This window comes from Magnolia sinica, chromosome 19 (genome assembly GCF_029962835.1).
Source record: "Magnolia sinica isolate HGM2019 chromosome 19, MsV1, whole genome shotgun sequence".
In the NCBI taxonomy this organism is placed as follows: Eukaryota; Viridiplantae; Streptophyta; class Magnoliopsida; order Magnoliales; family Magnoliaceae; genus Magnolia; species Magnolia sinica.
In genome coordinates this window covers 17,853,834-17,866,363 of record NC_080591.1, presented here as the reverse complement: position 1 = coordinate 17,866,363, position 12,530 = coordinate 17,853,834, and the positions used below count along the sequence as shown (strand labels likewise).

Genomic DNA, 12,530 nt, shown 5'->3' with positions numbered 1-12,530 from the left:
TGAGCGTTCCACAATAGAATGTTATCCGTCATTGAATTCCTTATTTTTCTCGATCCTCCTTTATAGATGCCTCAGTCTGGCGTCACTTGAGACTGCATTCGGGGGATTTTTAGGGGCCCTTTTGCCTCCTCTTTTTCGAGTCCGCTGAGCTGATTTGGTGAAGATTGGCTGCGAGGGATGGGGAACACATGGTTTACTGTCGGTTCTTCTGATCCGTCCAATAACTGATTGAGATAATGCTGCTTCAGGGGTGACCGCAAACTAGTCAGATGATCAGTTTATGAGCCTTGTTTCGCTGAGATGTTATCCCAGGCGTCCCCTGATGGAGAGAAGTAAGGGGAGAGATTGACGACAAGCCCTCTGTTATCTGGGGTTCCAACAATTCTCCCATGGCAGGGAGTCCGCGGAGTAGAAGGTGGGGGAGAGTCATCAGATCTGTAGGAAGAAGTATAGGACTGTAAATCAAGATCCTTGTCCAAATTCGAGGTTGTTGATGGATAAGGTCCTGCTGACCGAGCCCTGTTGTAAACCCTGGTAATCTTCTTTCGAACATATACTAGTGATTTACTGCTCCTCTGAGTAGCATCAGCCTCCTTGCACTGAAATCTGGTTGCGAGCAGTTTATGAAGCAAGTTCGATCTTTGTCTGGATCAACCTCTTCGATAGTTTAGTATCCAAGCAACAACTGATGAGGCTTTGGGTTCCGAGGAACTTGTAGGGAGAGCATGCCTTTGCCATGGTTGATGTCCACCCCAGGCCGAACCTCAATCGGTTGGATCTCTTCCACGACAATTAGAGCCTGTCTGAGAGGCTGAACTTCATCATTAGGATTTACCAAAGTTTCCTCTGTCGATTCTGGGGTAGGATCATGAGTAATCTGCTGGTCACTACCCTCATTGAGAATAAGCACAATCTCCTCTGCGATTGGTGTCACTTGTGCATATCGACGGACAGGTAATGAGCGTTGTATTGGAACCACGGAATCCGTTTCCAGGGGACCAGGCCGCGGGCTCCCAGCGCCTTTCTTATGGGATTGGAAACGGTCTTCCATCCACGCCTTAGTGCTGTAGTAGTACCTAGAAGTAAGAGGAGCTGAATCAGTTTCCATTTCTCTGCTTGCGTCTACCTTCTCTGTTTCCAACATGGCATAGATTAGGTATTGCCTCCCTTCAACAACCAATCTCAGGACTCTATGCAGATCGACACCCGGGTGGAGCTGAACTTTAATTCGGGCAAACACTTGAAATAAACCGAACCTACTGATAGAATCTATCAGCAGAACTTTACCAAAGTAGTTTCCCAGGTCCAGTAAGACAGATTCGAACTAAGCATGTGCCGGGATCCCAAAGAGCCGTAACCATGTTCCCCTGTCTTCTCCTGTTGTCGGGGGTGTCTAAGGGGAAATTTCGACTAGACCCATCCTCTTTTGGAGATCCACATTGGCTAGGAACTGTTCTAAGTCATCAGCAGATTTCAGTCTAATAAGGAATGAAAATGGGGATAGACGTACCACATCGACACTAGAGGAAATGGATCTGGACTCATTGATTGATCGGATTAGGTGGAGGATGGAGATAAACGTGGATGTCCACCCAATCAAGCCTAGCTTCAGCTCCTGCTTTTTTCTCCTAACCGCCGCTGGGTCTGCAATGGTGGTGATATCGTCTTGTTGGTGCACCCGACTATGGTGACCCTTTCTTGAGGTATGATGCTTCCCCTAATTGTTCATCTCCGGTGTCGCGTTGGTTACTGTGGCTGCATAGGATTTCGTTGTTGATCCAGGATGCAGATTTGGGGTTTTCGAAATGGTTGGGGGATTAATCGGTCTTGGCCTGGGGGGGGGGGGGGTGTTGACATGTTGAGCCGGGATGTAGATTTGGGGTTTTCGAAAGGGGTGGTGGATTAATCGGTCTTGCCCTGGGGGGGTTTTGAGATCTAGGGTTGGCCCACTCCACCTTCGCTCGCCTACCATCAATCCGCCTACCTCCCAAGATATCCTTAGCGTTTTCTGCGTCCTGTTCGTAGAGAAATCGCACAAATGTGAATCCCCTGGGGAGATTGGTTGATGCCTGAAGTGAGATGTAGACGTCCTGAATTCTTCCATACCTACCAAAGATTTGATAGAGGTCCTAGTGGGAGCAGTCGTACGGTAGGTTTCCAACAAATAAGTTGAAATCGTGGTGGGTTGGAAGACGCGTTCTGGGGAGGGCTCCTCTAGTACAGGAAAGGCGGGCAGCCGATCTGCTCTGGTGACGAAGGACATCCCACCCCGTCGGACGGGACATTGGAGCCCGAGTGGCGTTAGGACATAAATGGGGAAGGATTGGGGTTTAGATGGGGACATAGCATTTAAATGCAGAGAACCACTCACGACTCCTATGCTCAAACTCAATATCAAAATGTATAAAGTTTTCCATCTTAACTGATATGCCTTGAATGGGAGAATATAAGTTCTTGCAATAGAGCAAGTCCTCCATCTTAGCCTTCCATATGGTCCAATTAGAACCATTGAGACTGATCATCCTTGAAGAGCCACTTTCCATAATTCAAACCGATCTCACTCCGTTCAATAAACTAATATCCCTGATACCACTTTGTTGGGGGGCGTTGTACAAAACCTTAGGATCTGGCCTCCCCAAAACACCAGAATTATGGGATAATAAAGCAATGAAATAAATTAAAGCACAAACCACACGACACAAGAGATTTTTACATGGAAACCCCTCAAAGAGGTAAAAACCACAAGACCCAGTACAAAGCAACAATCCACTATGAAGTAGAATGTTACAACTGATTACAAGCACACACCACTTAGATCAAACCTTCTTCACTCATGGAGGAGCAGATGAACAATAAGAGAATAAAAGAAAAACGGAAAGATCTCACCGATCACGAGGATATAGAAGTGTTGAGACGTCGACTATGAATTCTTCCTTCCACAAGCTTCCTCTTTCTCCTTCTCTCTCTCTCTCTCACCTTGGTCGTGAAAACCCTTAAAATACCCTTCTCAATCCCTAGAAAAGCCCTAGGGATCTCTATTTATAGTTTAGGCAACTTGCTTCCGCACCTCTTTAAAAATCGCCTCAAATTTACGCAGTCCGCACAAAATCCGGAATGAATCTGCGTAACCTCGACTAGTCGAGCAGTCCTAAACTGGTCGAGCCAGGCCCTTGACAAGTCGATCACTGTTCACTCGACCGGTCGAGCAGTCCACTCGACTGGTCGAACAGTGCGGTGAAACACTCCGATTTTCAACCAGCTGCACTATCTCTCCTTTAAACTGAGGAGGAAAACCCCATCACTGTGCACTTGACATTGCACCGAAACTGATGGCTAACCCAAAAAACTACAACCTTAGGAAACCAGTTGTCATGAACTGGAATTGTTTTAAGCTTGACTAAGACTTTGTGCATGCACCCCAGCTACCCATACGTGTACGTACTTCCTCACCCGCACAAGTTCATGCATATGCGAACTCTTGTGAGTGAACATGCTATCATCCTATACATATGCACACAAGGCAATAAGAGGAAGTTTGACCAAAGACCCAAGAAAAAAAATACCATTGACCCTACTTTACGCCTCACCATCATTTTTGATAGTAGGCTTTAACCTAGTCAAACCTACGTAGCAGAAGGCCCATGGCCCATTCCAATACTTCCCACTCTCTCTTACATTACTTACCCTCAAATCATGCCCTCCACTAAGTAGGCCTCTCTCTCTCTCTCTCTCTCTCTCTCTCTCTCTCTCTCCACATGCACCCATGTATGTTATTCACCTCATCTCTCATCTCCCTTTCTACTAATGCATGCTCTGATGAAGCCTAGCTACATTTCCGTACATAATTTTCAACTAACTCATCTAACCGGCCAATAGAGTTACTATACTCACAATCCTAAGTTCTAGTTAGTTCTTTGCGTATTTAGAGCTTATAACAAGAGAGAGAGAGAGAGAGAGAGAGAGAGAGAGAGAGAGAGAGATTCCATCAAAGGTTGAAAATCTATTTTATTTTCATTTTTATTGTTTATAGTAAGTTTTGGTTCGATCATAACTAATTTTGATCCTTTGAGTTTTTTAGAGTCATGCTTAACATGAAAAAGGCTTAGAAAAATTAGGAAAATAACATGGTTAGGCCAAATTGGATACTTAATATTTTTGACTGAAAACCATGAAGTATAGTAGAAATTATAACAGTCTATGAACAGTAAATTATAATAGTCTATAAATAGTAAGTTCACTATTTATAGTAAGTCATGTTTTTAGAGTTTGAGTTGAAGTTCGATTCTGAAATACGTTTGATATCAATACCATCAATTAATTTATTTTCGATTTTATTAAAATTGATTTCTTTTTCCTTGTGGATTCGAAGAATCTCTGTAATGAGTCTAGAGAACTTCATGGATTCGGAGTAACTATACTATGAGGAAGACAATGGTTTTTTTTTTTTTTTTTGGTGAGAGAGGAAACATACATAGAACACATATATAGTAACTGCTACCTCTCTACCATTATCTTGTTCACATATATAGTAACCGCTACCTCTCTACCATTATCATGTTCGTTGCGTTAGAATTTCATTTATTCTCTTCTCCACCGCTATCTTGTTGGTTGCATTAGAATTTTATTTAAATAAATTAAATTTCAATTGGTTATGTTTAGGAGGATTAGTTTAAATTTCAAAGTATTTGAATTTTAGTTGCTTTTATTTACTAGAATAACCTCATGTGAATATTTAAATTATTAGGAATAATCTATAAATTTTATAGATTCGGTTGGAAAATCGAAGGAAAATTACTCTTTAAGATTTATCTTATTATTATTATTATTATTATTATTATTAAAATTTACTTATGATCCGTGGCTATAATAGACCCTGAGAAAGATATTCTTAAAGAGTAAAGCTTCTGTGGTGGGGAAAGAGTTCCTAGAAGAGGACATGCCTTTTATCCTTTGAAAAAACATGACAGCTAGATAGGAATCAACCCATCATTAAAAAAAAAAAAAAAATTTAAAAATGTAAATCATTGAAGGAGCAAATGTTAGGAATTGGATTCCCATGAATTTATTTCCCACGTAATATTCCCAGCAGCCAAACGATTCCTTAACAATCGTCCATTTGCATCATAAATGCATAGCTAGACTGATTACGGACCAACTGACCCAAGTACCACATAAATAAGCGGTCTATACATAGAGCTAAACGGTCTATACATGGAGCTGATCTCTCTCTCTCTCTCTCTCTCTCTCTCTCTCTCTCTCTCACATAGTTGGGCCTGGTCAGGCCTAAGCCCTGCTCAACACTAAAGAACCTAGGTTCTTTCTCTCTCGCTCAATCACTTGGGCTTGGTTAGACCCAGTCCTGCTCAACACTTAGGGCCTGTTTGGCCGGGTGGATTGGAAGGGAATGAATGGTATTAGGGTGGATGGCGTGGATTTCTAGGTAATGATGGTGTTGTCAGTGGATTGTCTTGAGATCTATGGGATTGCTATATCCTGTCTGTTTGGCATGCCCGGCCAATCCGGGGATTAAACTTTCCCAACCCTTCCAATCCTACGAACCAAACACGTCCCAGGCAAATTTGAACAGATTATGGTGGATTGGATGGGATTTAAAGGTAATGATGGTGTTGTCAGTGGATTGTCTTAAAATCCATGGGATTGGGATCAGATCACCGACTCTGTTTGGCACGTCCGGCCAATCCCGGGATTTAACTTCCAATCCCTTCCAATCCGACCGGCCAAACGGGCCCTTAAGAACTAAGGGCCAAGCCCAATCCAAACCTGGTCTAGAACAACAAGTCAAAGTGGGAAGCACTTGCGCGAAGAAGTTGATGTAGAGCAAGTCGCGGATAATTTCATGTCCAAGATGGACTAGAAAAGGCCCAATCAGAGATAGAGTTTATCCGGACCGTCAGAGCGTAAAACAGACTTATCTCTCAAACTAGAATGAGCTATTGGACATACCATATATGATTTTGGAATAGGACGAACTACTTTAGCCACCCAACCTCACTATGCTAGAATGCGCACTGAATTTTTGAAATACTATTAGATCATTGGTCGAATTCCTGTTTGAATTTCATTTTTACTATTTATAGTAAGTTTGAATTTGAGTATAACTCTTCATCAATTGGGTTTTAGGAGTTGTGCCCAACATTAAAAGTGCTTAGAATAGTTAGGGGAACACCATGGTTATGCCAAATAGGACACTTACTGTTTTTAGCCGAAAACCATGCGCACTAGTAGATATCGTGACCATTTATAAATAATAAGTTTACTATTTATAATAAGTCGAGGTTTCTAGGAGTTTTACTTGTAGTTTAATTCTGAAACTTCCCCCTAGGGTTCGTAGCCTTATTTAAAGAGTGGTAATCTTGTTTTTCATCATCAATAAAATTATTTCGAATATTTTAGAATTATTATTATTATTATTTTTTTCTCGTGGATACGATGTTTCTTTGTGAAGAATCTAAAGAAGTTCTGTAAATTTGGAACAGTTATCCCTCGAGTAAGGTAGTACTTGACCTCACGTCCTTCCCTACGTCATAAGTGCACATTATCAAAGAATGAAATCTATGAGTTACGTTCAAGATTGATAATTTCTTAATTAAGGACTGGAATGGTATGTTTAAAGGATATGACACATACAAATATCAGTCCGGGCTAAAACGACTTGAGCCCAAGCTAACTGGAAATTGATCGGGCCATCCATGCAATGTGTAAGCCCACCAGTGCATAGGCCAAGCTTGAAACTGCAAGCCTGGCCCAAAGCCTTCTGGACCATTAACCGGCCCATTGCAGTGAGCTGCTCAGCCCATTGTAAGCCTTCTCTCTCTCAAAAACAGATTACTGGATTTCAAATAGAAATTTCTCCTCCTGAGCGTAAACCCTAAGCCGTACACTAACATAGCACATCGAGAAGGAAGAAATTCTCTGTTTAAAGGACTCACTCGACTCGACAAACTGTTGGGCGGAGTTTTCCGAATTTTGGTTTCGTAATTTTCGCACTCTCTTTGATTTCCAATTCTTCCTAATTTTTATTTTATTTTTTACATTTTCTTTTCCATTACTTTCAGATCCGTTTCACAACAAGTTGCCCAATTTTGGATTCAAATGCTGTAATGGAAAATGCTTCTGGGAAAATGCCGGCAGACAGCAGAGGGGTGAAAAGACCGTTGGCGGAATTGGAAGGTAGCCTTTCGAAGAGGAATTAGATGGTCCTTGATTCAAAGATACGAACAACAGATGCCGATCGTTCAGTGATCCAGAATGTTGGTCTTTTGGGCTTCACTGCCGATGGACCCTGCAGCTAATGCCTTCCAGAGAAGAAGATCCTAGTCCTTAATCTTGCATCTGTGATTGTCCCATCGATAAGATCTGTTGGGCATTTTCCATCATCGGTGGGGCCAAGGAACACCGGTTTGGATCGCTGAAACATGGGTTTCTTTTCTGTAGACTGGAAATCGAATTCGTCTATGTCGTATCACCGCCCGATGATCAATTTTCAGCTTTTGATTGGTTAAGGAACATTGGTTTGGATTGCTGAAAGATGGGGTTTTTTGTATAGACTGGAAACACAAATTCATCTGTATTTATTCACTCACCCATGATTGATTTTCGGCTTTTGATCATTCGAATTGCTCATGCTTTCAGTTTTCTTCAGCAGGAGCAGTCTCTGAGCGTTGTTCAATCTCAGACTTGAGGGATTTGTGTGAAAAGCTCCAGCACTTCCTTGAGCAGACGAGAAATATTGTTGCGGCTGTCTGCACCATGCTTGAATTGAGGATTTCAAACTTGGGGCGGCTGAATTTTGCCCGCCGGTATTACCTTGAGCGTGCTTCCCGACGGTCATTAGAATTGGCGTCGACATTATCTGAGATTCGAACAGAGGTATCTGAGCTGAAAGACTCATTATCCTTTTCAGATTTTGATGTGGGGGCCAAGGAATATTTGTCAATTCTGAAGTCGGTCCTGCGCGTTCTGTCGGCTTTGTTGAAGATCACGGGGTGGCAGTTTTGATGTTCTGAGGAGACATTGTTTTTGGAGGCGGAACAATGCTTGAAACAGGAATTCCAGTTCCAGTATGAGTATACTCTGGTATGTTGGGATAGGAGTAGATTTTTCAACTGATGTGGTGTTTTTCATGTCGCTTTGTAGATAAGTAGCATTGTGTAGATATTGCACTGTGAAAACATATATTGTGTTTTTGTTTCAATTCACGATATCCCTTGTTATTCGTTGGTGTACCAGCTTGATGTTTGCTCCTTCTCATCTGCATGGTGCAGCCCAACTTATGCACGACTCAGATGTCCCATGCATAGTTGTAGATGTGGGATTAAGAAATCTTGATAGAGAAATCACTACACTGCATTGCTTTATATTTCTTGCTAGTTGTTGAAAATCATGTGAAATGACTATATGCTGTTAGAAATTGATAACTCTGGTTCTCTTCTTGTTTCAAGATGGTTTGTAGTTATTAAAAACAATAAGAATTCATTTCAAGCAGATCAATTGCTAGCAAAAATCCTTGATGGTCTACCTATGTTATTAGTGCCCTGCTAAAGGTATAGTTTGGTTGACATGAAGAGGCTTCTGCTTCGCTGAGCACTTGGTAATGTGGCCCACATGCCTGATCCAGGCCATTTGTCTATTGTGCCCTATGGTTAGTGTACTTCTGGCCTAAAAATTGGGCTGGTTCACTCATCAGTTCGGTCACAAGTTTTGTTAGAAAAAATAGGCCATTCGAATGCTCACAATGTAACATACATGTGGTCTGCTCGATTGGTGGGCTTGCCTAAGTTTTTGTTTATGGTGGTCCACACTTGATGAATGGTCTAGATCTCATACAAGTGCCACATTTTCACATTTGTGTCAAGGACCATTGTCCATCTCCCTCGTGTGAGTCCTGTTCCCATCTTGTCTACATTTCTCCATCTCACTCAAATTAATCCCCTTTGAGACAATTTCATGCTGATGTTACTCTCTAGAGGAAGGAAAACTTGTTTTGAATTAATCAAGAAGCGTTATGTGCTTCTTTGCAGGATCCGTTGACCTGATGGATGCTAACACGGATGAAGATTTCTTGAAAATTCTCCCAGGTCAGGAGAGATTCTAGCCAGTCCATCTCGTGGGGTAGTTAAATTCTTTCAAATGATAAGGGACACACCTTATTGTAATAATCCACTTCAATATAGCTCTCCTTTACTCCCTTTTCTCTCTGTTATTCTTTACCCTCTGCTAAATTAGCACAATAGTTCATCTTTCTTTTAGGACTAACTGCGTGAATGTTGACTGGGCTAAAAGCATGTAAAACATTTTAAACATCGTTGTATGTCCAGTTGAAGTTATTGGAAGCAATTCCTTTTCCTCTGCTAGGATTTTGCAGCTCTAGTTTTATCCTCTCGTTGAGTTTGTTTCAAAATTGCAGGAAGATGTATAAAATCATTCATACCTCCCTTTCTGTCCATTCTTCATGATTTCTTTCTTTGGCCAGGAAGGGATAATCATGTTCCTCATCTTCACAACCATATAAGAGGTAAGTTATCCCAATTCCCAAATCCGTCTAGAAACATGCTTGATGACTGTCTTCCCAGAGTCGGGAAAATTAGTTAGCCTTGAGTACATTATCCCATGAGATTTTCGTTGAACACAGGATAAGGATAGAACTTAAAAGAGTTCTCTCATTTTGTTTGTATGGTATCCCCACGCCTATATAGTGAGCACGGTGGGGATAAAGAGTTTGCATAAACAATAGTCAATGTGTTCAGTGTGTTAGTGCATGTGCATGTAGGAGTTTATATGTTTGGGCATGCATGGGAGTGTATTAGTGAAATTGGTTGTGTCATGAGTTGACAAAATTCCATGTAGATTTGCACATTCCTTGATGGAAGGTCCGAAAAGCATAGTGGAGTGGCAGAATTTTTCATACATGAGCCTTGTTACCTGCTTTTCCCCACTCTTGATCTTTTGATTTACCTTTTGTTGCTAGCCTCCATTGAAATCATGTCGAAATATGGTTATGTTCTTTCAGTTTTGTAAGCACCCTATTTTTACGATTTTATGACTGAGCAATTCTTCCTCTGGAAGAAAACTGTTCAATGCTTGCTCACAACTCAGGATGCATGGATCTATTAGAGTTCGATATATCAACCTTGATGGCCTACACAAGGCTCCTATCATCAATTTTTTTGGGTATATCTGAGGTCTTTATCTTGTCTCTATAGACTAGTCATGCTTCTTATGTTAGGTTTAATATTACTTGCTTTGTCCGCTTCTTGTGGCAGCATTATCAATCTGCCAAGTCGATCGTACATTTCATCCACATTGTGCATAGTGGCCATTCTTTTCCAGTTGCCGTGATTGCCAAGTCTTCTACCATCTAAAATTTAATGCCATAACCTAACCATGGACCAGTTGGAATGATCTCGATTAGATCTGACCGCTGAGTTGAAATGATTTACTTTGCAAAGGAAAGATCTCACTCGCTTAGGGCATGTTCATTTCCTTAATTACCTTTGTAATTACTTGTAAAGTTGCAATCATTACCCATAGATGTTGTTTGAGAGCGAGGGAATTTCCCAAGGCTGTGTAGTCAACATCCTCTACAGCTATATCGGGGAAATCCTCTCAAAAGGTCAGATTCGAGCAGTGGATTTTAGATGCCCCGAATTACAACCGAAGAGACGTTACCTGCTACTGTTGTCGTGAGGTGTATGGAGTAACAAAAAATGCATTTGCTTCCTCTATAAATGTTTGTCTCTAACCCATTTCTCTTCCAACATATCTGAACCAAATTACAAAGAGGACCCCATTTTTAGCAAAGTACTTGGCAGATGTGTGGATGGCCGAGATCCAAAGTGTGAATTCATCCCACATGATGAATATCCATTCACGGGTTCTCGCCAATGCATTCTTGAAGGATCGATGCTAGAGAAGATCCTATCTGAGTCACATGGGAGAAGTCTAGAGCATGTACTTGACTTGGTACCATTACCAGCACAAGATCAAGTGAGCGAAGATGTTGATGCTTTCGCCCAGTATGTTTAAGACTTGCAAGCTCAAATAAATAAAAAGATTGAGAGCAACCACTAGGTACCAAGACGCTGCAAATGAACATCAATGTGAGAAAATATATAGCGAAGGTGACTTAGTCATGGTCTATCTTCGCAAAGAAAGGCTTCCTAGGAGAACTTACAATAAGCTCAAGTCTAAAAAGATTGGTCCATGCTGGGTCAAGAGGTAGTTGGATAACAATGCCTACGAAATTGAGTTGCCAGGTGACTTAGATATCTCAGTGACTTTCAATGTGGTGGACTTATTCGAATACCATAGTGAGGCTTTTGATCTTTAAAATGAACCCATTATCAATATGGATAAATAACTCCTAAATAAATAGAATGAATTAGTTGAACAAGTGTTGTGAATGAAGACTGCTAACAATTGACGGGGCCAATATAGGCAATATTTGGTGAAATGGAAGAACAAGCCCTATTTTGAATGCATATGGATCACATGTGACGAATTGAATTTTTTTTTATTAGGGCCTGTACTACTTTTATGAAGTGTCCAACCCGTCACAGTTAAGATCCTTCTAACTTGGGGGAAATGATGCAGACCCACGTCCAAGTTAGGCTTATCTAGGCCCACCATAAGGCCCAATCCACTTAGGCCCATATAAGTCCACTGTATGACCCAACAAGTCGTAGGACTATAGCCCACTGTAGGCCCAACATGTGCTGATTTTCAGGCTGATTATTTACAAATTTGGGAGCCTAAATCAAGTACTATAATTTACTATTTTGAGAGATATGGAGGGCTAATTTAAAGATGTGATGAGAGTATAATTGATATGATTGAAGATATCAGCTAGTTTTAGATATATAGTTACTTTTCATGTTTGTTTTTTATTAGGATTTTATATTAAGGAATATTAGATTGGTTCATAGTTTATTGTGATCGATTCTCTTAGTTGTATAGGAATTAGTCATTTGAATGTTTTTCTAAGTGTGGTTTTTCTTTGAGTTTTGTAGGAGAAATGTTGAAATCAATAAAAGTTATCTCCCTCTCTACTCCATTGTTCTTCTAAGTATTATTTTTAAATTATTATTATTATTATTATTATTATTTGCAATTTGCAATTTGGGTGTCGAAATCTCATTGACTTGATAACTAGCTTACACTGGTGGGAGATGAGGTGGATGATAGAAAGAGAAGGGGATAGAAGCTTGTGAGAGAGTTGTACTGAAAGAAGCTGACGTAATTTAGATTGACGGTGAGATCCGCCGGCTCCTTGTTATGTGGTTTGGTTTAGGTACGCTCGAGGAGAAATGAATTATAGATGAACATTTATAGAAAAAGCATGTGTATTCTATGTTACTCCATGTACCCAAGACAACGTTAACAGGTAATGTCTCTTCGATTGTAATTCAAGAGATTTGAAATATGCCCCTTGAATATGATCTTATGAGAGATTTTCCACCAACATAGCTATAGTGGATTTTGACTACATGACGCCCTCGGGAATTCCCTCT

At 40.9% G+C, this 12,530-nt stretch overlaps 1 protein-coding gene across 9 annotated transcripts; it reads left to right on the top strand.

The window, feature by feature from the left end:
* The first annotated feature begins 6,838 nt into the window (after positions 1-6,838).
* On the top strand, positions 6,839-12,477 carry LOC131234367 (uncharacterized). Of its 9 annotated transcripts, none has more exons than XM_058231195.1 (4): positions 6,839-6,995; positions 7,077-7,191; positions 7,664-7,890; positions 7,999-8,246. In XM_058231195.1, exons 2-4 carry the CDS (start codon positions 7,122-7,124, stop codon positions 8,017-8,019), a joined length of 318 nt encoding a protein of 105 aa, XP_058087178.1. In that variant the 5' UTR covers positions 6,839-6,995; positions 7,077-7,121; the 3' UTR covers positions 8,020-8,246. The 9 variants fall into 9 exon arrangements, 5 of the variants coding, with proteins under 5 accessions (XP_058087178.1, XP_058087175.1, XP_058087177.1 ...); XR_009165692.1 differs by adding an exon at positions 12,173-12,477 and having other exon boundaries at positions 6,840-6,995; positions 7,664-8,097; XR_009165691.1 differs by adding an exon at positions 9,042-9,347 and having other exon boundaries at positions 6,840-6,995; positions 7,664-8,097.
* Positions 12,478-12,530: the final 53 nt, after the last annotated feature.